The sequence below is a fragment of the Hyperolius riggenbachi genome, chromosome 2, assembly GCF_040937935.1.
Source record: "Hyperolius riggenbachi isolate aHypRig1 chromosome 2, aHypRig1.pri, whole genome shotgun sequence".
Taxonomy (NCBI): domain Eukaryota; kingdom Metazoa; phylum Chordata; class Amphibia; order Anura; family Hyperoliidae; genus Hyperolius; species Hyperolius riggenbachi.
In genome coordinates this window covers 462,902,365-462,930,302 of record NC_090647.1, presented here as the reverse complement: position 1 = coordinate 462,930,302, position 27,938 = coordinate 462,902,365, and the positions used below count along the sequence as shown (strand labels likewise).

The 27,938-nt window shown below is 44.4% G+C and overlaps 2 protein-coding genes across 4 annotated transcripts in view; one reads left to right on the top strand and one right to left on the bottom strand.

Annotated features, from left to right (window-relative positions):
- Positions 1–235: 235 nt before the first annotated feature.
- LOC137544817 (adenine phosphoribosyltransferase-like) lies at positions 236–18,865 on the top strand. Its single transcript, XM_068265910.1, has 6 exons — positions 236–382; positions 6,691–6,836; positions 10,168–10,261; positions 12,750–12,896; positions 14,951–15,046; positions 16,505–18,865. The coding sequence occupies exons 1-6, from the start codon at positions 322–324 to the stop codon at positions 16,663–16,665; spliced, it is 705 nt and encodes a 234-aa protein (XP_068122011.1). The 5' UTR covers positions 236–321; the 3' UTR covers positions 16,666–18,865.
- A 1,843-nt stretch (positions 18,866–20,708) lies between these two features.
- Positions 20,709–27,938, bottom strand: part of RAB34 (RAB34, member RAS oncogene family) — a 102,424-nt gene continuing 95,194 nt past the window's right edge. For all 3 annotated transcript variants that reach the window (XM_068270148.1, XM_068270147.1, XM_068270149.1), the window contains exons 10-11: positions 25,962–26,069; positions 20,709–22,256 (exon numbers count right to left, since the gene is read on the bottom strand). In XM_068270148.1, coding sequence (XP_068126249.1) covers positions 22,189–22,256; positions 25,962–26,069 — 176 coding nt within the window. In that variant the 3' untranslated portion in view covers positions 20,709–22,188. The remainder of the gene's footprint in view (positions 22,257–25,961; positions 26,070–27,938) is intronic.

The following is a 27,938-nucleotide window of genomic DNA, read 5'->3' as shown; positions in this document are numbered from 1 at the left end:
AACCCGCTCGGTGTGCACCAGCCCTTGTTCTGGGATGTTTTGTTTGAATCCAGTTAGTTAGTAATTTTGTTGGGAAGTTGTTTTCTGTGAAATGCCAGCTTCTCTGCACTGCAGAATAGACTGCTTCTTATATTCCTTCACATTCCCTCCCTCAGTCACATGTAACTATGGCCAAAGTCCTCTGAGCAGGCGCTTGACCATTGGCTTCCACATGAATAGGAACAGGCCACTCAGTGTTTGTGCTTCCCCTTTTAGCAGAGGCTGGATTTAGGACAAGATTGAGTTACAGCACAAGGTGGCTACAGAAAGTACCTTTTCTTCATGGCTACCCAGAAAAGCCGAGACTGCAGCTGCCTGGACACTTCTGATGGCAAAATACCAGGTAAGCTGCAAGTAACTTGTCTTCTGCTGAAACTGAAGAAAACTGCATCCACATATGGATGAGGAGAACTGTGAGTCACACATTGCAATTTGCAAATAAGTGAAGTGTGGTCTGGTGTTAGTCGAGGAGTAGAAATGCAGACATCAAACCAGCAAACATTTGTTCTGGTAATACCTTTAACCTCCTGATTGTTACGCCGCTCAGGAGGTTTTGCAGCCTCAGAGTCCCCCAGTATAATTTTAAAAGATCGCACGCTTGTAAAACCTTTAGCTAGCACTAGGCTAGCTAGTATATGTGGCCGGCGTCCCCCCAATTGCTGCTGAGAGGACCATAGAGAGGACCGGAGATGTGCATGGAGGGTGTGCGATCGCTGGATCCAGGCTGGGTAATGTATTATCCGGGGGGGGGGAGAAATCAGCAGCAATTGGGGGGATGCCGGCCACATGTACTAGCTAGCCTAGTGCTAGCTAAAGTTTTTACAATCGTGCAATCTTTTAAAATGATACTGAGGGACTCCTGGGGCCAGCGAGCGGTATGCCCGACACAGTGCCGGGCATACCACTAAGGAGGTTAAAGAGAACCAGAGGCAGAATATTAAAATCTTAATAGGACCTAGAGTCATGGAGGCATGTCATGTGCACAATGACATGCCTCTGTGTCTCTCTATTGCTGCACAGCAGCCAGTCAGTGAAAGTGAAAGGATAAAGTACATTCCCCTCTGCCAGAAAAATGCATATGTAGTGCCTGTAGAGGCCATTCTTGTGTTTAGAGGGGAAAAGAAGGAAGCCCAGTGACTCCTGGTAAATCCTACAATGTCTGGTCACCCAACAGAGCTGCACAGAGGTGAGGTTCTATTTCTCTGCACAGTGCAGTCACTGCTAGTAGTCTGGGGCAGATATAGCACAAAATACATATATATTTGAACATATGAGGATGGTAGAGCTTTAAAGGGAATCTAAAGTGAAAATAAACTTATGATATAATGATTTGTATGTGTAGTACAGCTAAAAAAGACAACATTAGTAGCACAGATAGGAGTCTCATATTATTTCCAGTACAGGAAGAGTTAAGAAACTTCAGTTTTTACCTATGCAAACAAGCTTCTCTGAGCTCTCCGACCAAGCTTGGTTGGCTACAGCTCTGTTTTCTGAAGCACTTATCTCAACCTGTCTCTCACAGGTTTTACTACATGAAAGTTCAAAGGGTCATTAGCTTTGCTCTGTTTCATAGTTTTAAATAGAGTGTAGTTTGTAAAAAAATAAATAAAAATAAAAAACACACACAACAACAACTGTATAACTGAAAGAAATGACTTTCTTTGCTACTAATGGTCTATGAATAATTATCCATACTACACATACAATTCATTATATCATAAGTTTTTTTTTTTTCCACTTTAGGTGTATTTTTAAAAGTGCAGCATGCTGCAGTTTTTTGGAACCTGAATGCATTTAATGTTATTAAAAGCGGCATGAAAATACAGACCCACACAAAAAGTGTGTATAGCAAGTACAATTAGAAAAAAAATGCCCAAGCACATTTTTAAAGGGTAGAAGATCCTGAAGGACCAAAACATTACTTCCGAAATATCAGTTCATGACCGTTTCAGGGTGTCATGCAGTGTCTGCAGACTTAGCTTTGGCAATCAGACATGTTGAAAAACAACAATGCAATGGGCTGTATTCAGTAATGCTCAAAACAGCTGATTTTACCGATCACCTTCCCAAGTCACAATTCACTAAACCTGTTACCGCACAGGAAATCAGAGTTCCCAACTAGTGAGGTGAATTACCGACTTGAGCGTTAATTACCTCAGGAAACATCAAGAAACATCTTATTTACCGGCCAAAAGTGTTCGGTATTTTTCACCAGCTCACAGCAGCCGATAACTGGCTCTCCCCATGCTGTCTCTGCGGTAAATTGACAGACAGCCTCTGGGGAGAGCCACACAGCCTGCTTTTCCCTGTCATTGGATGCGATAGGGATGCCAATGGGTCTTTCAGTGTAACAAAGCAGAGACAAGCTACGACTCTGCAGGCATCCCTGTATCCCTTTAGATGTGAATATTTGTATTGTACTACACAGAAGAACTCCCATTGGTGGCTTCAGCACATCGGATTTTTTTTTGCAGGGGGGCCCCGGGGCTTTCTAGGTACGCCCCTGGATCAGAGATGTGCAAATTCTTTTGAGTTGATGTGAATTTATGGAAATTTTTATGCAAATGTATGCAGCTTGAAAATGGACCAATCAATTTTTGCATACAAATTTGCATAATTTTGAAAGAATTTGCATCTCATTGATCATCCCTACTGGTCAGTAGTGATGGTCATGTCTAGGAGAACTCACGGAGAAGCATGTGATTTGTTTGATCAGCAAAACAAAAGTTTGCCTTCTTAAGGCCTCCTTTCCATGAACTGTTGATAGGCAGTGAAATGCCTCTCAAACTCTCTCAACTGCTCACTGCTGTCTGGTAAATGCTCTGCTTGTTGCTGCATGATAACTGTTTACTTCTGCATGGTAACTGCTTGCTGAGCACACAGCTCAACAGTCCGTGGAAAGGAGGCCTAAAACAGAAAGTATTTGCGATTATTCAGGTTGGAGTGAGGCCTCCTTTCCACGAACTGTTGAGCTGTGTGCTCAGCCAGCAGTTACCAGGCAGCAGTGAGCAGTTACCAGGCAGCAACGAGCAGTTGCCAGGCAGCAGCGAGCAGTTGTGAGAGTTTGAGAGACATTTCACTGCCTATCAACAGTTCGTGGAAAAGAGCCCTGAGCATATGATGTCTCCCACGATGCATCGCTGCTAAATATGCAAATCAGCCTTTGTTGTCCCTGTAAGCTAGCCACACCTCCAGAAATGCTGGACCAAAACAGTTTGGAATTGGTCGATCCTCATCAGTGCATGGCGTGGATTAATGTGGTTCTATGGAGTAGAACTTAAAACACCCAGAGTTAGGCCTTGTTCACATCATAAATCGCCAGCGCCATTGCAAGCGCTGAGCGATTTATGGAGCGATTTTGTTAGTGCTTTTCTAAGTGCTTTCAGAGCAATTGCGCTTAGAAAAGCGCTTTTTTCCCACTTCCTGATATCAGTCAGGAAGTGAACTCTTTGCCCTGGAAATTAATAAATACAATGGGCTCTATTCATAAAAGGTTACCGCAAGTTTTCTGCTCAAAACAGCGGATTTTCCCGTCCATTTAGCAAAGTGGGCATTCATAAAAGCTGTTCCCGCATGAAAATCTACAATCCCCCAGCAGAGCGAGAAATTTCCGCCCTCTCCAGTGTTTTTCTAGATTTATCTAGAAAAAAGTAACAAAATGGCCATTCATAAAGTTTAGAGGAAGCGGTATGTGGACGGGAAATACCGCTTCCTCTGATTTTGCGGATTACATACAAGTGAATGGGACAGACCTCCCAGAGAGAGCAGTGCACGGAGGGACTCTGCCGGCTGCCGGCTGAAGTGTTTCCGCATGCCTTCCGACAGCCTTCAGCGGGAGATCTCCGCACTTGCATCGCAGCTGGCAACATTTTTTGAATGACCACCCAGAAGTCTAAAATACCGCTGCGGTATTTTCCCTCCAGGAGTTTTTTCGCCACAACTTTTTTATGAATAGAGCCCTATGTATTTATTAATTCAAAGCGCTTGCGAAATCGCTTTTTCAAGCACTTAACGATTTCTCTATCCTTTCTATTGAATCGCAAACACTTAAAAATTTGTTTTTTGCGATTGGATAGAAAGCTCATTGCTCAGGTGAGAACACTCACATAGAGCAACATTGCACAAGTGATTTTATGGCGATTTTAAAAAAAACAAACAAACAAAAAAAAAACCGAAAAAATTCACATTTGTGAACAAGCCCTCACATAGCATTTTAGTAAGGAGGCTTTTTGGTCTCTTTCAGCCCCTTACACACTCCTAGGAGTTCAGGTTCACCATGAGCTTGCTGGGCAATCTGTAACACTGGGTGCTTCAAGTCCTACCCCATAGAGCCATGATTGAACTGGATAGAAGAATCTGTACCGATATAACCAGCCTTAAAGGGACCCTGAGCAGAACTGTAAATCAAAACTTTCACTTACCTGGGGCTTCCTCCAGCCCACCGTAGGCCGCGAGGTCCCCCGGCGTCCTCCTGACTCGTCTGCGGGTCCCGCTGGGGGCTCCATTATCGCCGACATTCGGGCTGGGTGTCGGGCCGGCACTTCCTGGATTTGAATGCTTGGAGCCCGCTACGCGTCATCATGCTGGCCAGTACGCGTCATCACGGCGGCCAGTGTGACAGTATTGCGCATGCCTGTTTTTCTAACTCTGAACCGCGCATGCGCAGTACTTTCATGCTGGCCACCTTGATAACGCGTAGTGGCCGGCGTGATGATTGTGGAGCAGGTGCCAAGCATTCAAATCCAGGAAGTAACGGAGCCGCCAGCGGGACCCGCAGAAGAGTCAGGAGGACGGCAGGGGACCTCGCAGCCTATGGTGGGCTGGAGGAAGCCCCAGGTAAGCGAAAGTTTTGATTTACAGTACTGCTCAGGGTCCCTTTAAGGGTCCATTCCACTTGTGCCTGGCGTGCAGCTCCGAGTCGCATGCCGGGCCTTGTTACCCTATATGTACGCATGTGATTCCCTCTAGCTGCAGCATGCATGGCTATGGTAAATGCGTGATGCAAAACTGTGATGCATGATGTCATCCATTTTTTCCCAGGCATGTGAATTGGACAGCATCCTATTGATCTCAATAGGTTGTGTTTTCCTGCCCATGCGGGAAAATGCAGCGAATTTGTGGAAATGGATATGGGCCCCAAAGCTTAAAGTGTGATAATTGGGTAACATACTTTACATTATCAATGTAGTATGTATGGGTTTACTTATTAACTGGTGTTTGTCTCTCCTCGTGACACATTCAATCCACACTTGGGACAATCATTACATCTGGCCAACTGAACTCAGCAAATGTTTGTGTTCATAACTGAGCTGGGGCTATACAAAACAGAATAGCTGGAACACTGCTATTCACTTGGCTGCCTACCCGAGTACTGCAAGCACTACACTGGGAAGCGTACAGACCCACTTGGCTGCTAACCATCCACTCTCCTCCACTATCAGGCATAGTCTACATTATGAATTGCCAGTGCAATCAATCGCAAGCGCTGAACGATTTTGTTAGCGCTTTTGTAAGTGCTTTTCCCTGCACTTTCAGAGCGATTTTCGCTTTTAAAAGCGCTTTTCTAAGCGCTTTTGTGCAACAATTTTTTTTTAACCTTCCTGACGTCAACCAGGAAGTGAACTCTTTGCCCTGGAAATGAATAAATGCAATGTATTTATTCATAAAAGCGCTCAGCAAATAACTTTTTTTTTTGCTATACTTTGTATTGAATCGCAAACGCACTAAAAATAGTGCAGGAGGCGCGTTTTGCGATTGGAAAGAAAGCGCATCGCTTATGTGAGAACACTCAGTAAGCTAACATTGCACAAGCGCTTTTAAGGCAATTTTTAAAATCGCCAGCGCTTAAAAATAAGCAAAATCAATGTGAACAAGCACTCAGTGTTTAAAGCAAGCAACTATCCCTTCACAAATGGAGTAAATGACTTTACAAAGGTTGTGCCTACATGTTGTACGTCCTTGTCTAATGCTAGGTACACACTATGAGGTTTTCTGGCCGATTTACTGTCAGATCGATTAGTTTCAACATGTCCGATTTGCTTTCCGATCGATTTCAGAGCATTTTCCGATCGATTTCCTATTAAAGTTAACAGAAATCGATCAGAAAATGCTTGATCGGAAAGCAAATCGGACATGTTGAAACTAATCGATCTGACAGTAAATCGTTCAGAAAATCTCATAGTGTGTGCCCAGCATAAGGGTGCCAGCGTTTGCCTGTCTTTTTACTAGCAGATTTGCTTACAGAGCAGATAGCAGAGTTTACCGGGGCCTCCCGTGTACAGCTGGATCATCCTCAAGGCAACCCTAGGCAGTTGTCTAGGGCCTGTAGAAAGTCTAGGTGCCTAGTCGATGCTACTCCCCCACCAAATCTTACTAAAAAAGCCAGGTGACCATCAGCAGTGAGCAAAAACTACTATCTTGCATAGGGCCCTATTTCATCTTATTTCTTTGGTGCTGGTATTGATGTGGAGCTTATGTGCATTAGATAGAAAGCTTATTTTTCATTAAACTTGAGTAGTACTCGTTGATTTCACTAAACCACAAATTCCACATTTTTCTTCCTCGGATGGATCTGGGTGTGATCGGTCATTTTAAAACAAAAAGACATAATGAAACTAAAGTAAAATAACTAGTTTTTTAATCTTCTTTTAGAATGTCAGTCACCAGCATTTCACTTGGATGTCTTCAAAAGTCCATTGAACAAGAGCCCAGCATGGTATCTGTCATTGATGGCGCCCAATGAAAAAGGACCAAATTATGCCTGGCTGGACCCATCGAGACTGTACTGCAACCAGCATGTAAGCATTACCATGCATATCTGCAGATACTGCACCACAAAACTGTTACCCTAATCCTAAGTACACATGGGCTGATACTCACTGTTGATTCAACAATCCTATCACATTGCCTGAGAACCAAAAGTGAACACTGTTGAAAACTGATCAAGAACCCCTGATAACATAAGGCCAATACACACACCCGGGTGTTCTCAGCCATATCTGCCAAGAATCTAGCATGATCTACAGTACAGCCGTCCCATTTCTTTGACATAAGTTCCAGAGGGCTGGATCGTCATGGCCTCTACTTGCCCTGTCCACAGGAAGCTGTCATGCAGGACCGTATCTCTTAAGAGAACCTGAGTTGTGTAAACTACAAAAATCACATACTTGCCTAAGGAGAGGGAATCCTCTGGATCCCGAAGAGGGAATCCTCTGGATCCCAAAGAGGCTTCCCTCGCTGTCCTCACGGTTTCCCATTGCTCGCTGGGACCCCATTTAACATCATGACAGTGCTCCTCTTCTGTCACAAGTGTGGCCATGCCTGTGCAGTACCACACCCGTGTTCACGCAGGCGCAGCACAGCCACACGTGTGCTTAAACAAGAGGGCGGCCCTGATGTGATTGCCGACAATCCCTCGTTAACAAATTTCTGGGGGTCTGCAATCAGCGAAGGGACCCCGAGGGAAGCCTCATTAGGATCCAGAAGCTTCCCTCTCCGTAGGTAAGTATATGATTTTTGTATTATTTTGCGCCTTGGGTAAATTTTAAGGGCTCGTTCACACTGGAGGTGTTTTGGGGAATTTTTAAGCGCAGGCGATTTGTACAAATCGCCCCAATAGTGCTTACACTATGCTTTCCGTGCCGTTTGCTTGCCGCTGACAAAAGCGCTGCATGTACCATTTTCAGGGCGATTTGCCCTGTATGGAAGGTAGAGGGAAATCGAAAAGCGCTTGAAAAATCGCTTTGTATAGCGATTTCCCCAAAGCTTTAATGAATAAATGCATTGTATTTATTCATTTCCGGGGGTAAAGTAAACACTGCAGCATGCAGCATGCTGTGCGTTATACTAGGCTTTAGCTGCGTTAGACTGCTTGCACATGCTCAGTGATCAGCCACATGGCTAATTAATATTGACTGCACTGTGGTGACCTAACCCGGACTCATAGTGTTGTCCGGATCATGAATGAATCGTTCATTTGACCTGGATCTTTTTTGTGAGTCGAATCATCCGGCTCATCACAATGAACGATTCGGTTCACAGTGGATGTCTGTCTGGAAGAAACAGGAACATACAGAATGTACAGTGCAGGGAAAGTCCTGTCCTGCTAGTCATTTCACCCCCCAGTCTGCTTCCCTAGTAAAATGATTCAAATTATTCGGTTCAAAGATCTTTTCAATGATCCGATTCAAATTATCCGAATCCTTGAAAAGATTTTGACTTCCCATCACTATCCTGGAGCGGCTGTTCTATCAGTATAGATAGAACGAAAACAGTGCACCAAGAGCAGCATAACACGGCTCAATCTGATGTCCAACTTCAACACCACCATGCGTTGCGTTAGGGGCACGTTATGCGATCTTAACGTCCCCTAAAACGCAACGTCTTGGTGTGAAAGAGGCCTTAAAGTACGGAAAGCCTTTGCACGCAAACCATTTTTGGAAGTTAACATCCTCCATTAGTACGGCTGAATGCAAATTTATGCAAATAGTGTAACTAAATTTCAATGAAAGTTTTTCTCATTACTAGAGTTCCACCTACTATGTGTAGTTGTGGGTCTCCCTTTAATTTTGAGGAGACAGTGGGGTCAGTTCAGCCGTTGCATAATGTGGTACTGAAGTCTGAATGTACTTAAGGTGGCCATACACTGGTCGATTTGCCATCAGATTCGACCAACAGATAGATCCCTCTCTGATCGAATCTGATCAGAGAGGGATCGTATGGCCACCTTTACAGCAAACAGATTGTGAACCGATTTCAGCCTGAAACCGTTCACAATCTGTTGTGGTGGTGCTGCTGCTGCTGCCCCCGCCCGCCCGCATACATTACCTGCTCCGCCGGCGCGACTCCAGTCCCCCGGTCACCGCTGCTCTGTCTGCGCTCTGGTCTCCAGGTCCGGCATGCCTCACTTCTTCTAGCCCGGCAGGAAGTTTAAACAGTAGAGGGCGCTCTACTGTTTAAACTTCCTGCCGGGCTAGAAGAAGTGAGGCATGCCGGACCTGGAGACCAGAGCGCAGACAGAGCAGCGGTGACCGGGAGACTGCAGTCGCGCCGGCGGAGCAGGTAATGTATGCGGGCTCTATTGCGTCGGTCGTCGGGCACTCGAACGCCGCTAGCGATGCGCTCTTTACCCGCGGGCGATCGACGGTTATTTTCCGCACGGCACGATCGACGGGATCGGACGAAATGGATCGAAATTCGGCGTGTAGCGTGAACGATTGGCAGCAGATTCGATCCCAGTGATCGAATCTGCTGTCGAAACGGGCGCAAATCGGGCCAGTGTATGGCCTGCTTTACTGTGCCTTTAATTTGCTGACAGTGCTGCTTTGAAGTCAGTTCTTTCCTATTCAATGTTTTTTTTTGTTTTTTAAGTGGATAAAGATGGCGGAATGTAATTACCTCTCAGTAAAGGTTTTCTTAAAGGACACCTGAACTAAGAGGTACATGGAGGCTGCCATATTTATTTCCTTTTAACCAGTACCAGTTGCCTGGCATCCAACTGATCTTTCATGCATCAATGGTGTCTGAATCACACACCTGAAACAAACAAACGGCCAATCCAGTCAAACATCTGATCTACATGCTTGTTCAGGGTGATTGGCTAAAAGTATGAGGCTAGCATGTTATGTCATGTGTGCACCATACAAGACATAACATGAAAAGGTAATGTCATTTACTTTTTATTTTTTACCGCAGATGCGTTTTTCAAGCGTTTTGCGTGCGTTATGCGCTTGTAGTTCGCATATACAAAACGCATACACGGTTTTCATGCCTTTTTTCTTTTGCATTTTTGAAAAACACATGTAAAACACATGCCATTGCATTTCCAATGACTTTCATTATGTGCGTTTTTGAAGATTATGCAACAAAGCAAGCGTTTTTGAAAACGCACGCATCAAAAACCCATATGCGTGTTTTCATATGCGTTTTTTCCTGCGGCCCATAGACTTCCATTAGCAGCAAAACACAGTGTTTTCCGCAACGCTAGCGTTTCTGCTATGTTTTCACATAGACTTAGAGGCTTAGGATCAGCAGGACAGACACGCAATTTGCATTTTTTAACAGGAAATAAATATGGCAGCCTCCATATCCCTCTCCCTTCAGTCCTTTAAATATTATTTTTCTTTTTAGGCCTTGCAAGACTGCATTAAAGATCTGCTTCAACCATTCAAGAATGATGAGATTGATGTTGTCGCAGGCATTGATGCCATGGGCTTCATTCTAGGTGAATATCTTAAAACATTTCTTCAGTCTCAAGGACACAAATTTTCTATACTAAAGATAGCCGAAGTTATTTTTCCTCCAATCTTACGGATAGAAGCTGACCTGTCATGTGTCCATAGACATATAGACTGTGGTTATGCCTGGTTATAATGCATCAGCTGCCACTCCTCAGTGGGCTGTCATGAATAAGTGGAGTGTATTCAGAACTGGTTGGTTAAATCTGACCCTAACATATAAAAATTAATTCTAGTATTTTTTGATTGTAGTGAGCAAAAAACTCCTTATTGTATATTTTCTTTTTTAAAGCAAACCTCAAACAAACAAACAAAAACAGTATGATATAAGGCATTGTACATGTAGTATGGATAATGAATAGAACATTAGTAGCAAAGAAAAGAGTCTCATTTTATTTTCAGTCATATAGCTTTTTTTTTACAACATTGCATCATACTGTAACAGTTGCAGTTTTAAAACCGCACTCTGTATTTTAAGCTATAAAACAAAGCAGAAATAATGACCATTTAAACTTTCCTGCTGTAAAACCATCTCTCAAGGTTTTCTTGGCTGTTGTTTCTTGGCAGTTTAAGTGTTTCATAAAACAGGACTGTCTTTGACCCAGTGGGTCGAATAGCTCAGAGAAGCTCTTTTGCATTGCAAACTGAAGTGTTTTTTTTTTTTAACTCTTCCAGTACTGGGAAACAATATGAGACTATTTTCTTTGCTAATAATGTTTTATTTCTTAGCTGTACTACACATACAATTCATTATCTCATAAGTTTATTTTGACTTCAGATTCCCTTTAAAGTTTCAGGTTTGCATTAAAGAGACACTGAAGCAAAAAAAAAAATTATGATGATTTTTATGTGTAGTACAGCTAAGAAATAAAACATTAGGAGCAGAGACATAAGTCTAATATTATTTCCAGTACAAGAAGAGTTAAGAAACTCCATTTATCTATGCAAAAGAGCCATTGAGCTCTCATCCAAGGGAGTGGGCTCACTCACAATTTTGCCAAAAAACACAGCCATGAATAAAGAATGGTACCAAAACACCCTCCAACAGCAACTTCTTCCGACAATCCAACAACCGTTTGGTGAAGAACAATACATTTTCCAGCACGATGGAGCACCGTGTCATAAGGCAAAAGTGATAGCTAAGTGGCTCGGGGACCAAAACGTTGACATTTGGGTCCATGGGCTGGAAACTCCCCAGATCTTAATCCCATTGAGAACTTGTGGTCATTCCTCAAGAGGCGGGTGGACAAACCAAAACTAACTAATTCTGAGAAATTCAAAGAAGTGATTATGAAAGAATGGGTTGCTATTAGTCAGGATTTGGCCCAGAAGTTGATTGAGAGCAGGCCCAGTCGAATTGCAGAGGTCCTGAAAAAGAAGGGCCAACGTTGTAAATACTGGCTCTTTGCATAAATCTCATGTAATGGTCAATTAAAGCCTTTGAAACGTATGAAGTGCTTATAATTTATATTTCAGTACATCACATAAACAACCGAAACAAAGATCTAAAAGCAGTTTAGCAGCAAACTTTGTGAAAACTAATATTTTTGACAGTCTCAAAACTTTTGGCCAGGACTGTAGCAAAACAGAACATTTCATAAAGTTAGAAATGTCATCAGAAATCTAGCAGGTGGAAAATGTTAGGTCATTGCTGAACATACCTGTGTTCTAGCTTCAGTACACAGTGAGACACTCTCCGGCTCTCTGGTCAGTGTTGGTTATGGTTATATTATATCTTACTTTGTTTTAAACTGTAAATTTTTATTAAAGAATAGGTGTTTACAATGTTATATAAAAGCAGCTTACATGGTTTGAAAAAATTGAGAACAAGGTGCATACAATTTAACAGCATAGTAATGCACTTAACGTATTAATAGCAGTTCTTATTGACAACTGTGTGGTGTGAGATTTCCTTTTGGCAAAGCCAAGCTACGTTGCTTACTGTTAACAATTGTCATAAGCGAAATATATTTCTGCTTGAGCATCTACTCTAGGAACATAGATAATAGAAGCAGAAAGAAACAAAAAACAAAAAAAACCCCATAACATTGACAGTGAAATAGACAGGAAGTCTCAGGGTCTCCATCTGTGGAGATTGGTTAGTTTACTGAGTAATAGCTGTTTTGGAGTTTTATGTATGGGCTCTAATTTCCATGTTGAATCTCTGATCTAAGGGCTTATGCCTGGACCATAGTAGCCTTTCCAGTTTTACATTTTGAATGGTTAGGTTAGTGATGTGTGTCATAGGAGGGGTGCCTTCGCTTTTCCAATATTGACAGATCAGATGTCTAGTAGCTGCTAGTATATGAAAGATTGTTAGTCTGTGGGTCAGAGGGGCAGACTCTATCCCTACATTTAATACAGCCAATTGAGGGGTATATCTTACTTTGTTTTAACTTTCTGATACTACCTTTGCCTCTATGATTATCTATATTAGAATTATTATTTGCTTTATGTACCCTTGTTGTGAAACAGGAGCTGCTATTGCATCAAATTTAGGCAAAGGTTTCCTAGCCATCAGAAAAGCAGGACATCTCTGCGTGAAGACTTATGGCCAGTCGTATGTTGACTATTCCGGAAGGGAGAAAAATATGGAGGTTCGGACAGATGCCATTAAACCAGGTGAGATGAGGGGTCCAGAGTATGTGGTACAGAATGGGTCTGATGCACAAACCAATGGTAAATTTGCCATATGCAGGCAGTGCATGGCAATATTACTGGTACCAACGTCAGCAGAGTACTGCGCATTGCGCAACTAGCATAACCCATGGTACAAGGGTTACTTACATGGCACAGCAGATTTACTGGCGGTTTGTGCACCAGGCCCAATGTAATATGGAAAGAGTATTGAACTAGTTACCGTCCTGGGGCAATATATCTACGCTTCGTACGAGTTCATTTAAAGTCCCAGGGGCGTAGATATATGTACCTCGCCGAAGTTGCCAAACCATGCGCTCATGCGAGCGCCTGCACACGTTCTTGTCATTGCCGTTAGTTCCCATTCACTGATCAAAATGCCTGTGATCAATGATCACCGGTATCAATGAGATGCCGGTGGTCATTGACAAAAGTGAAAGTAAAGCATACACTCATTACTTCCTCTGTACTGTTCACAGTACACAGGGAGAATAAAGTGGGGGGACATCTAGTGTTCAAAGAGAAACAGTACACCTACATACTGTACATCACAATAAATAAAAATACCCCATTAATTAGCCCCTTACCTCTCCTCCCATAGTTACCGAAATAAAACACTTTTATAAAAAATAATAATAATAATAATATTTACAAAAATACATAAATAGTACCTTAGAGACCCTTTTTTTAAACTTATATGTCATAAGGTATATTACTGTTATTTTTGCAAATAAGAGCTAGTAATTGGTGACAGACGCAAAACTGAAAAAATACTTTTTTTTTTCAAAATGTTTTCAAATTATTTTGACAAGTCATACATGGCGTGTCATATGCCCAGCTCTCAGGCGACACAGCCATGCATTTGATATCTAACAGTGACATAGAAAAACAGAGATTGCCATCAACTAATTTGGTATACAGTTTTCTTAGGATATCCAATCTCTCCCACCCTACCCCTCCCTTGGTCTCTCCACCCTACAATCAGAATCTCATAGCTATAAAATCTATAAAAAATAAATACACCTTTATTTCCAAATAAAATATTGTTGGCAGGCATTGTACTAATTCACTTTAAAGTTAACATCTGTAGTTACCTACAATGCACCACTGTTGAATATGCAAATTATCTCTTTATGCCCCAGAAGCGAAGCTTGCATCCAGAACTGCTGGTGTCTAGCAAGCCTATAGCTTTAAATTTTACAGAGCCATACCAACACCAGTTTAAAGTTATAGGCTTGCTAGACACCATCAGTTCTGGATGCAAGCTTGGCTTCTGGGGCATAAAGAGATAATTTTCATATTCAGTAGTGGTGCATTGTGGGTAACTACAGATGTTCACTTTAGGCTAAATTATTGCAAATTCCTTCTGTTTTAAGAAGGCCAACCACACTTGGTATTGCTTTTTAGTAGAAGGGATTTTCAGTCTCTTTAAATCCCCTATACCTGCCTTGTGGTTTTGGGTCACCCCGAGATGCTTGGTTACTGTGTCATACATTGAACTAGGGACCTATTTCAAATGTTGTAATAACCAAGACAAATGGGCAAATGTGTTGGTTTTATTCACAGTAGCACATTTTTATTTTAAAACTAGAATGCCTGAAAACTGAGAAATAATGATTTATTATTATTATTATTTCACTTAAAAATGCATTTAAAATAATTCCTAGCAAAATGTACCACTCAAAGAAAGCCTAATTAGTGGAGAAAAACAAGATATATATATCATCTCACTGTGATAAGTAGTGATAAAGTTATTGGCGAATGAAAGGGAGGAGCCCTGAAATGTAAAAATTGCTCTGGTCTATAAGGGGAAAAACCCCTTTGTGGTGAACTAGTTAAAGACAGAAACCTTTTACAATAGAACCACATTGATCTTTCTATTTTTGAATTTTGTTCACATGTATACATTTATCTAAAAATGTAGGTGTTAGTGGGGTTATTGTTTTTTTGTTGTTGGATTTTTAACTTCACAGAGTTTTGTTGGGTTTTTAACTTCACCGGGAGTTGAAATAATGTATTTTTATCTTTTACTATATTAGGTTTGCGTGTTCTATTGGTAGACCAGTGGATTGAAACTGGAGGAACCATGACAGCTGCCATCAAACTAGTGGAACAGCAAGGTGGCATTGTTGTAGGTAAGAGACAGAGTACATGTATTCATAGCTTCCATAGGCAGGATATTCTCCTTGGTTATATCGGCAACCAGTGCAATCAGTCAACAAAATGGCATTACTAATCTACGGTTGCATCTGTTGTTTTATGAAAATAGGATTGGATTAAACAAAAAACACAGTTTATGTACCGTTTTTGCCCTCAACCAAAATGGTGGACAGCCGCCAAATAAGGACATGTCCCAACATGGGGAGGAGTCTGCTTAACCATTTGTCCATCTATAAAAGTCTTCCTGGTTGTCCGCAGTAAAGATACCAGCCAGTATGGCTGCAAACTGCAGCCAAACACACCGAGTTCCAAACAACAAAACAAGAAAAAAGAGAAAGTTTATACAACAGAACCCTGCACTTCACATCTAGCACCTGAAAGGGTAAGGTAGAAAAACTGGATGATAGAAAATATATACAGCGTTATACTACATGCTGCAGCTACTTTGTATGCTGACTACACATGTACTTCTGGCCTCAGGCAGCCAGATACTTCTTCTCTTGGGGGAGCTTTTAGCATTCCGTCCTAGGGTCTTCCCTTAGGGAAGGGTAAACCTGGGGAGTTTGCAAAGTGGAATCTGATAGAATCTATTGTCCTGAGTTAGGACATAAAAAAGAATGGTGGGCTGCAGTATGGAACAGGCTAATATAGAAACTTTGTCCTATGAGGATTAAAGGGATACTTAAAGTGAACCTAAAGCCTACCCAAAAAAATGAGATTAACTCACCTGGGGCTTCCCTCAGCCCCCTGCTGCCGATCGGTGCCCTCGCAGCCCCGCTCTGACGCTCCAGGACCCGCCGGACCTCCTGGCCGCAATAGCAGCATAGGGGGCGATATACAGGCTGGGAACGCGAACAATCACTCCCGTTCCCATGCCTGTCGGCCGGTGAAGGCGAAACCGGAAGTTGTCGCCGGCGGGTCCAGAAGCATCGGACCGGAGCTGCGAGGGCACCGATCGGCTGCAGGGGGCTGAGGGAAGCCCCAGGTGAGTCAATCTCATTTTTTTTGGTAGGCTTTAGGTTCACTTTAAGCCAGGATTAAAAAATCATTTTTACTTACATGGGTCTTCTACTAGCCCCCTGCAGCCGTCCCGTGCCCTCGCAGTCACTCATGGATCCTCCGGTCCTCCACCGCCAGCTAGTTTCGTTTTTTTTAAATGCTGGCTTAAGTATCCCTTTAAGGGGGTAGAGTAACCCCAGCTGTTAATGCTGCCATGAGGCACTAGGAAATTAGGATTTTGGAGCAGCATTGAATTAGTCAGCACTAGTCCTGCTGTATGTTATTTTTATATATATTTAGCTGGACTTGTGTTGGTGGAAGGACATTTCCTAAACCTAAAGCAAAGCATTATTTCAAAATTATAAACCTTGTTCTAGCGTGAAATTATTTCTGCTCTAAAAATCTAATTGTGCATTTGGTTTTGTTTCCTCTAGGTGTGGCCACCATTTGTATTGAAGACAGTGAAGGAGGAAAATGGGTAAAAGAAAACTACAAATGTTCAGACTGTGTTCCAGAAGACCTCAGAAGTCAGTTTAATGGACATTTCCTTGAGAGCTTTAATGCATTCTACAGTCAACAGAACGGCAATGAATGATGATTTGACTTCCAGATACCGTACCGGAAAACTAGCAGGTGTCATCTACCACAGAATATGAAATGGCGTCTTGGTTAAACACTGATTGTTCTATCAAGGGTCAGGGGCATTGCTAAGATCCTAAGAGATCCGGGGCACTTATGGGCACTCCAGCTGAAAAATCGGTGTTGCCCTGCACCAGAATGTGGGTGTGGCCATGACTGGAGCCAAATTTACATGAACTTAACAGCGGTCTAAGCAGGCCTGCCCAGCATAATGTTGGATGAAGCTCCCCTCACCATTAATGCAAAAAGAATGCAGCATATCACATAAATAGGCAGAGTTACCTGGCTTCTGTGCCGGCTGGTCTGGCTTTCTGCTGAGCTGGTCTGGCTTTCTTCTGGGTTTGCTGCCAGCCCCCCCCCCCATAGCATTCCATGGCCTTCTAGTGGACCCCTTCCCCTGCTCCCATGGGCTTCCCATTGAGGCACCACAACTCCCAGCACGCCCCCATAGAAGAACTGCAGCTCCCTGTGTGCCCCCATAAAGGCATCACAGCACTCACATAGAGGCACCATAGCACCCAACATCCACCCCCCCATTGCCATGTGCTATGGTGTCATAATGGGTGCTATGGAGCCTCCACGGGGGACGCTGGGTGCTGTAATGCCATGCTGGGTGCTGTGGTGTCTCTGTGGGCATGCTGGGTACTGTGTGGTGCACTGCTGGGTGCTGTGGTGCCTCTACTCTGCCTGGGCGACATCCGGGGCACCACAGAATAGATCCGGGGCACGTGCCACTGAGCTTTGGGGCTAGCAACGCCCCTGTCAAGGGTACATTGAGGAATGTTTGGTCATATTTTATAAGATAAAAGTGGAACTGTAGCCATAAAGTAATATTTTCAGTTGCTACATACCAAAAGGTACAGATTTAGTTACCGGTATTTTCCAATGCTTCCTTCCATAACAAATTCTCAGCTTTTTAGAGCTGCATTTTCCTCTTGGGGATCCTAAACTGAACTGCAATTTTCCACATTGTGAGATGCCAGGTGATGTACCCAGTCACCTTGTTGGCAGTCTTTTCTTTTGTTCAAGTTTGTGAGCAGAGCACAATGATTTAGGACCATGGGAGATAAGAGTTTGTGTCCCCCCCATACCCCTTCCACTGGAAGCAGCAGTCCTGGGACAAAACAGTGTGTCATCAGAGATGTGGGCATCTGATGTGTTTGCAATTTCCATACTGGAGCTGATGGCAGGGTGACAGTGTTTACACTGCATTTCAGCAGCAGTAGAATGAACAGCAGGCCCCTTCCTAATATTTGTTTTCTAATGTCTGAAGGGGTTACCGCTCTAAACTGCGGATTTCCAGCCTGACTCGAAGGGTACCACCAAGGTGGTTAAAGGACCACTTTCACGAAAAAGTAGTCAGTTAAAATCTGACAGAACAGACAGGTTTTTGGCCAGTCCATCTTTCTTGGGGGATTCTCCGGGTTTTCTTTGTTTTCAACAGCATTTCCTGAACAGCAGTTTAACTGCCAAAATAGTAAGATACCAGCCAACCCCCCTACTCACTTGCACACTATTTTGTCAGTTAGATTTTGCAACTGATGTTCAGGAAATGCTATTGAAAACCAAGAAAACCCTGAGAATCCCCATGAGGAGATGTACTGGCCCAAAACCTGTCAGATTTTAACTGCCTACTTTTTTCGCGCTAGTGGTGCTTTCACACAATTGGCTTGAGCACTGCAGCTATATTTTATGCATTTTGTAAATAGTGTATATTATGTAAAACAATTGGCCCTGCCTAGACTATGATGGACATAGGACTGGTGGGGATTAGATTGTGAGCCCCTCTAATGGCCAGTTAAGGGACAAGACTATGTACACTTTACAGCACTGAAGATGTGGACATCGATTTTCCATAGAAGTGAACGGAAAATCAATCAGAAATCAGATTGGACATGTTGGAAATAATTGATCCGACAAGAAATCTGCCAGACCAACCACACTAACTCTTACACCCCCCCCCCCCCTGCCCAAGTAAGAGAGGATTAGCCTTCTAGCAAAGCTTACTGGGGCGGCGGGGGGGGGGGGGGGGAGTAATAAACAAGCCACACTCGCTTGGGGTGACTTATCTTTCAAGCTACACTTACTTGGGGGCAGTGTAATTATTATACTAACCACACTTCATGTGGGGGGTGGGCAGGGACTTTTATGCCAGCTAAGCAAAACTTACTGGGTGGGAGAGGGGGCATTGTTAGGTTAATTCACTCGGTTGGGGGGGGGGGGGAATAAATCAGTCGGGGCTATTGGCAACTGAGTGCACTTGCTATGGCATTGCTGGGGGCGGGGGGTTAAGGCGGTTAATATGGAATGGAGGATGAAATGTAGGTAGCGGACCCCATGACATTTTCACAGTAGGGCCCTGTGGTTTGTAGTTACACCACTTTCTGTACATAGAGGGCTATGCATGAGACGGCTGTCTTGCCCTTTGCAAGCCTTAATATGGAAAATCATTGTCAGTAGTAAAGTTCTTGCAGATAGGTGATCACACAGGTGAACATGCGTGAGAAGCGCCAGCTTTGTAGAACTTTTTCTCCTTATTTTGTATGGAACCACGCTAGTAGGCATGGAGTGTATGGTGAGCTGCGTAACCAACTTTGCTAGCCTAGATCTGCAAATGTAATTGGTGGAGCAAGAGGCCTATTCCATCATGCATGGCACTGCAGCAGCACATTCACTGAGGCTCCTTGGCCTGCACATCCCCCGATTCTCACCAAAGTAAACGCCAGAAACCCAGTTTTATTTGACAAGTAATATAAAAAATGTTTAATTTTCAAGCAATACAAAAGCACATCAGTTTAACTGTATCATAAAACAGTATGGCATACAAAATGAGCTTTATTGCAATTTCCCAATGTTTATCAAACATGTTAAATTATGTACCTATATTTCTTGTATTCATTCTTAATAAAAAATAATTCACTTAAAAGTCAAAAATTCTCTTTTGATTGGAAAAATCGTACCCAGACTATAATGATCTGTACCTGGAAAACTGATACGGATATAAAATAAAAACGTATGCAATTTTTTAAAAAAGAATCCAAGGGGAAACTAAAGAAAAAAAAGGTAGAGGGAAACCTGTGGTTCCTCCAGAGGCTTCCCGTGTCCTCCTGCAGGCCACCGCTGATGCCCTCTTTATCATCGCGACTATGCTCCATTTCATGCATGAGCGCAGCCCGTGCCTGCCCGGAACGCCACGCCTGGACATTAGCATGGAGCCGCACGTGTTCCAGCAGCTTCAGTGCGCTGCCTGCGCAGGTGCAGTACGGCTGCGATCTTGTTGGATATGTCCAGGGGTATGTGCGCAGGAACGGTGGGGGCCAGGAGGATGAGGGAAGCCTTAGGTAAGTATCTAATTTATGTCTTTTAGGTTTGTCTCAGCTATTCTCTTCCTGGATGTTTTACAACGATTCATTTTGCAGGGCAGACAATTGATATACACCCGCGGGGTGCTGCAGGGTGGCACTCACATACATGTGCACAGCCGCTTTCTGCTGCCTATGGGCGGTCGGGAAGTAGCTAAACCTAAAAGGCAAGTCCACCTTTTTGAGTTTTTTTGTTAATAAAACATCTCTCAGCATGAATTGTAGTTTAGGAGAATAACTATAGAATGCAATTGATAGCTCTAATAGCTATTTCAAAGTTACGGTGGAGCATTTAATGCGCAATATCATTTTGCACCTTTAGGGCTTGTTTCCACTGTTGCGACGCGATTTCGGCGGCATTCCGACGCTTGTAAAAACGCATGCGGATGCGTTTCCGCATGCGTTTTTACCCGCGATTTCGCGTGCGATTTCGCATGGCAGGGTGCCATGCGAAATTAACCATGACACTGCCAGGGCAAAATAAAATTGAAAAAGGTGCGAAATCGCACGCGAAATCGCGGGTAAAAACGCATGTAACAAACGCATGCGTTTTTACTATTAAATACATTAGCGGCGATTCGCATGCATTCCACTCGCAGGCGAATTCGTTGGCTCTTTTGTGCGTTTTTTTACCGCTGAAAAAAACGCACCTCAACAACGCTACAGTGGAAACAGGCCCATCCACTTGCATTACATGTGCGAATCTGCATGCGTTGGACGCATGCAGATTCGCGATAGTGGAAACGAGCCCTGACAGATATGCCCCTGTATTACTGATGCTTGGTTGTATGAGAACTCATGGAGAAGAAGGTGATCAGTTTGATCAGCTGATTGCAAGGCTCCGATTTGCTGGCATCACCATCTGCTTTAGCACAACATTGTAACCTGCAAATCAGAGCCTTGCAAAATGATCAGCTGATCAAACTGATCACATGCTCCTCCCTGAGTTTTTATACATCGGCATCCCTAGTCCCTGTGTGTTCTACTTTTATTAAGCTACCCATGAAGCCTAATGTTATGCATGAAAGCCTACACCTGCTCACAGTCCTCATCAGCCATGGGCACAGCATTCCACAGAGAAGGAAATGTCTACTGACGCATCACATGGGAGCCCTAGGAAAAGCATGTTTGAGCACAGGAGAAATACATGTTATAAATACAATCTACACTGTTTCACTGGCCAGTCTTACAATAGTACCATATTTTTCGGACCATGAGATTTAGAGGACGAAAACCAGGGAAAAAATATACTAAACCTGGTATGTCCATGGTGCAGGGGCATCTTATGGACCTCTCCCCTCCAGTTACTATGCCCCCCTTGTACCTTTTGAGTCCTCCTCTGTCCCCCAGCATCCTCCTCTGTCGCCCTGCATCCTCCTCTGTCCTATCACTGCTACTCAGGGAGTGATGTGATGTGATTGGCCCCAATGACGAGCCATGATCCCGACCGTAAGACATTCGGCTCCAAAGAACAAACGGAGCAGCGGGTGGATTCGGCCTGCATGAGAGGACAGCGGAGGCAGCATTCTGTTTCACGGAGGCGCTATATTGGTGCGGGGCATATCTGGAAGCTGGGGGGACGGATGAGGATACGGGGACAGGTGAGGATGCAGGAAACAGATGTATGTACACAAGGGGAGTAAGATTTGCTGTATTTTTCTATGCTGCTCTTCTCTCCCCTCTGCAGGACAGTCCCAGGATTCAGCCCTCGCTGCAGCATCAACGTTGGCACCAGTCCAAATTGTATTATTCGGACCATAAGACGCACTGGCTTTTTCTCTCCACTTTTGGGGGAGAAAAAGTGAATCTTATGGTCGGAAAAATACGGCAATTCATTAGATGGGTAGAATATGGCTGGAGTATTCCCTTTTCTCTCAATAATTAGTCTGGACTTCTCTACCCATCACTACGTTTCCATATGCTAAATAATTACAAAATGGATAGCAGCAATTTGCCCTGCAATATGCCACAGACCACTATGGCAGCAGAGATACAATGTGGCCGTATAATAAAGCAAGCCCTGGGTAGCCTCTTAGAACAGAGCAGGGCATCTCTTCCTCCTCCATGTTTTGTGGAGTATTTGGTGTTTAGCTGCTCAGTACTTCTGCTGTGTAGGATCACTGGCAACACTTCTGCTTGTTCTTCTTTGAGCTTTGATACAAGTTCCTGTCATTGCTGTTTATCCCTAAAGATGAGAGAAGATCAGTGTTACTGCTGGTGTGTACAGCCACGGCTCAGTCACTGCAACACAAAACACATGTAAAACCCGCCAAAAGTCCAACAGTTAAAGACTTGTCCTGGGGGTGTCTGGTTCCCATTCACATAATGGATGGGAGAAGGGACAGTTTGAGTATGAAATTTAAAGTGACATTAAAGTGAAAAAAAAATATGATGATGTAATGAATTGGTTGTGTAGTACGGATAATCGATAGAGCATTAGAAGCAAAGTAGTCTCATATTTTTATTTTCAGTTATATAGGTTTTTTTTCTTATAACATTGCATCATACTCTAATATTTGCAGTTTACACACTTCACTCAGCATTCTAAATGATTTCACAGAGCAGAGCTAATGAACTTTTGAACTCTCCTCTGCAGAAAAACCTTAAACAAACAAGAAACAATGAGGGCTCGTTCTCACTTAGGCAATTAGCAGGTGATTCCTGCAAATCGCCAAAGCGCTAGCGCTTTTTAAAGCAGTAGCACAATGTTAACCTAAGGCAGTGAACTCATTGCCGCCGATCACGGGCGTATCGCTAGTAACGGTGATTGCAAAATGTATTACCTGCAGCATTTCTTTGCGATTCTTTACCAATTACGATACAGTGCTTATAAAAGCACTGATCGCAATCGCATTGAATCACGAGCGTGTACAGTGATTTTACCACGCTAATCGCCGTAAAATCACCCGAGCAAAACTGTATCGCTAAGCGCTATCGTATTGCTACTTTTAAGTGTGAATGGGCCCTGAGAGACAGTTGAGATAACTCCTTCAGAAGACAGGGCTGTCTGCAACCAAAGTTTGGTTGCAGAGCTCAGAGAACCTCTTTTGCATAGATAACAAGTGAAGTTTCTTAACTTTTCCAGTACTGGAAACAATATTAGACTCATATTTCTGCTACTAATGTTTAATTTCTTAGCAGTACTACAAATAGAAATCATATATCGTAAGTTTATTTTCACTTCAGATTCCCTTTAAAGAGGAACTGTAACGACAAAACGGCCCCTGGGGGGTACTCACCTCGGGTGGGGGAAGCCTCAGGATCCTAATGAGGCTTCCCACGCCGTCCTGCGTCCTGCGTCCCTCGGGGGTCTCGCTGTAGCCCTCCGTACAGCCGTGACGCAATATTTACCTTCCTGGCTCCTGCGCAGGCGCTCTGATGCCTCTCGGCGCCGAAGTAGGCGGAAATACCCGATCGCCGTCGGGTCTGCTCTACAAGTTTCCGGCGCCTGCGCAGTAGAGCGGACCCGACGGAGATCGGGTATTTCCGTCTATTTCCGTGCCGAAAGTCGCCACAGCGCCCCCGCTGGAGCCAGCAAAGGTAAATATTGAACTGACAGTCGGCACAGTCGCCGGCTGTTCGGAGGGCTGCGGCGAGACCCCCGTGGGACAGAGGACGGCGTGGGAAGCCTCATTAGGATCCGGAGGCTTCCCCCACCCGAGGTGAGTACCCCCCAGGGGAGGTTTTTGTTGTTACAGAGTCTCTTTAAGAGGCTGCAGTACAGACACAGGAATATTTATCTTTCATCACAGTCAGCCAGTCAGAACACTGCTACAACCCCCTCAACACTGGAGCAGTGCACGACCAGGTCAGCAAAGCCCAGGAGTATACATACAAGGAAGGTCCAAACTTGCCCAGGGTTCCAAATCTTTATTTCAGGACATATCCAGTGAAACAAGCACAGACACACACATCACATTACTGACATGTTTCAGACTACATCAGTCCTTAGTCATAGCTAGTTATGTAATGGCAAGCCTACCATATATGAGGAGACACCTGTGTGCCAGTCCCACCCAAACTCTGCCCAAAGGGGCAGAAAATACAAATGGAGAAGGGGGGGGGGGGGGGGGGTTGAGATGCACTGCAATGTACCTTACAATGTAACTGCACAGAGATAAGAAGTGATACAAGTAAGATCTTATTTCTGCCTTTATTTAAGTCACAAATGAATCACAAACTGACAGAAACCTGGCACAGTATTGAGTGCCCTCATACATCGCAATGTCAGAGAAAATGCATCATCAATCAATTGCTGTGAGCAGGGACATAATTTGCATAGCCGGGCCCCCCAGCAAAAATTGCAACGGGATAGGTCCTCTTCAATAGTCTATGTAGCTGCATGTGACAGGACGCTGCAAGCTAATAGACTGCAAGGCATGGCTACACAGAGTAGTGAAGTCCTGGCCGTGCCGTGTCTGATTGTGCTGCCCTAAAATTTACACCGCCCAACATGTGCAGTATGGGCTGCCAGATTTCCTATTGTATTATGCTGTGATATCTCTGCAGCCATGCCTCCTACACTCCCAAAATTTTGAGGGTAGGGAGGGCACCCCCCAAACTACCGCTGTTCCAATTTGCAACGCTCCAGTCCCACTGATACCCAGGATAGGTTTGTTTATTCTATCTCTGAAAGCAGCAGGTTTGGGGGCTGCAATTTGGCATAGGGATAGTTTGGGGGTTCCCCTCCATACCCTAAAGATTTGTGAAGTGTACAAAGCTTGGCTGCGGAGATATTTGTGGTGATTGGTTTGAAGTTTCCACTGAGCATGCGTGTGACTCAGTGAGGAAGGCAGCTTCAGGGCAGCACGATCAGACACGACACCAGAATTAAGCAAAGTATTATGCTCTGTGCTGGCTGACGCTGCTCTGCAACATCTGTTGGTTGCCGGGGGAGATGGAGACGTGAGGAGAGAGGAAAGCATGCACACACAGGACTGGATCCCTTATCCCCTCAGTGACGATGGTGGCAGGGCCTAATGTTACGCAAGTGAGTACGAGTAAATAAGTAGCAAATGATTTATGATTCAGCTGCATCTATGATTTAATACTAGCCACATTAATAACATGCGTTATCATACAGTTATGGTGGCTGCAGTAATGTACATCTGTTCTATGTATATTTTACTGCCTACAGATTCACTTCACTACTATCCAGCACCATATGGAATGTGCTGGGTTACTGACGTCAGTAAACCCCCAACCTGCTCCGAATATTCAGTCGTCCTATTACTCCATTATTCAGAAGGGACAAGAGAAAAAAGCAGCTGCAAAGCAATTCCTCCTCTATAGTCACTGCTGCTTATATGTTTGTGAGTAACTATGTAGTAAAAAGTTTATAAGCCCCCTCTGATTACAGAAGGGGAGGAACGGCATAGCAGCTGCTCATGTCTGCTTCCTGCGGAGCAGCTGATTGATGGGAAGGCTGGATATTCCGAGCATGCAGAGGATTCTGTAAAGTGAGACTGGCTATCCTCATTCATGCTGCTAACAGTCTGTGGTGTTCCAACACTTCACCAACTTCAGCACTGTGGCTGAAACATAGGGCAATATCCTGTCAGCACATCGGACTCCGAGCACATACATGAGGGAAGAAAAGGTCACAACCTGTGGACTTGTGGCTGTCATCCAGCCTGCTGAAATTACAAACTTGCTTTAGTGTTAACGTGAGAATTTAGATGTAATTTACTGTAGCCTGGTTTGGTTTTCTTAGGAATCCTCTTATGTCTCTTCATGCTAGTCTCTCTAGTGACAACCTATTAATCTTTTCCAGGATTGCTAGCCTATCCTAGCAGAAACAGGAGAATACTATGGATATGTAACCACATTCAAGCTACTGAGTTAAAGTGACGTCAACACCCAGTGTCCTCGCCTGTGGGTCTATACTCACTCACTACTTCACCAATCTTCCTGGCGTTCGTTTTCTCCAGCTCTGCCAACACACTGGTCTCAAAGGTCAAAGATGCCACTCGGAAAAAGAACTCCTTCACATTTTCCCCTAGAATAAATTATAAAAGGTGACATAAGACGTACAGATAATTGATCATAATACGGACAAAACATCAAGTGATAACTGACTAGTGCATGGTCAGCTTAAAGAAAACCTGTAAGTTTAAAGAGAACCCGAGGTGGGTTTGAAGAATATTATCTGCATACAGAGGCTGGATCTGCCTATACAGCCCAGCCTCTGTTGCTATCCCAAACCCCCCTAAGGTCCCCCTGCACTCTGCAATCCCTCATAAATCACAGCCACGCTGCTGACAAACAGCTTGTCAGAGCTGGCTGTGTTTATCTCTATAGTGTCAGTCTGCTGCTCTCCCCGCCTCCTGCAGAACTCCAGTCCCCGCCTGCATCCCTTCCCTCCCTGCTGATTGGAGGGAAGGGACTGGGGCAGGGACTGGAGCTATGCAGGAGGCGGGGGAGCAGCTGAGACTGACACTACAGATGTAAACACAGCCTCACAGCACAGCTGTGAATTATGAGGGATTGCAGAGTGCAGGGGGACCTTAGTGGGGTTTGGGATAGCAACAGAGGCTGGGCTGTAAAGGCAGATCCAGCCTCTGTATGCAGATAACATTCTTTAAACACACCTCGGGTTCTCTTTAAAAAGAGCCTCTCCCATTTCCTTTCGCCTCGCCGTTTCAGTGCTGGGACCCCCGAAGTTCAGGGCCGTCCTTCCGTACAAGGACGCGAGCAGCCTCACTGCGCAGATAAAGCCAAGCCTGCTCACCGCCTGTAGTGCAGACAAGCTCTTTCGACAAGCCCTTGTCAATGAGCTCGTGGGGGACTCAGAGCTAGAACGGTGAACAGGAGTGTGACAGGAGAACGGTGAACAGGAGTGTGACAGGAGAATCCACTGGACTTAACTATCCACTTATTCCCCCTTCAGGTTCTCTTTAAAGAGACACTTAAGCCAGAAAAAAAAGGAGTTTTACTCACCTGGGGCTTCTACCAGCCCCCCGCAGCAGTCCTGTGCCCTCGCAGCCATTTACTAATCCTCTGGTCCCCCGCTGCCAGCTAGTTTCGTTTTTGCCGACAGGCCCGTCAGGACGGGCCACGCGCAGCTTTTTCCGCATTCCCGACTGTAATTAGCGCTATTGCGGGTCGCAACGTGTACAAAAATATGCGTTGCCGCATTACGAACGCATAGACATGCGGCAACGTGTATTTCTGTACGCGTTGCGGCCTGCAATAGCGCTAATTAGTCGGCAATGCGGAAAAAGCTACGCATGGCCAGTCCTGACGGGCCTGTCGGCAAAAACGAAACCAGCTGGCAGTGGGGGACCAGAGGATTAGCGAGTGACTGCGAGGGCACAGGACTGCTGCAGGGGGCTGGTAGGAGCTCCAGGTGAGTAAAACTCATTTTTTTTTTCTGGCTTAAGGTTCACTTTAAAGCAATTAAGAACCTATATAGGAAAATATACAGTAAAAAGGGAGGTTCATAATAGAGTGCGCCATTAGGGTGATCAGTATTACTTACCATACCTATGGGAAGCCTACCTATGGGATTTGCCATATTTCCCAGGGAGAGACTTTTTTTGAAGCTCCTGGCAATGCATGCTGGGAGATGTACTCACACCAACGGTATGCATTGCAACAGTCGGAGGCATGGGACACTGCCTTGAGCTTCAAAATGCTGCAGCTGCGGTTTCTCACTGGAGAAGATGGTGAATCCCATACAAGGGGACCAGAGGAGCAGCCCCCTGTAGGTAATTAAAGAGAGTCTGAAGCGAGAATAAATCTCGCTTCAGACCTCATAAATAGCAGGGGCACGTGTGCCCCTGCTAAAACGCCGCTATAGCGCGGCTTAACGGGGGTCCCTTCACCCCTAAATCCCCCTCGGTGCAGCGGGGGAGCGCTTCCTGGT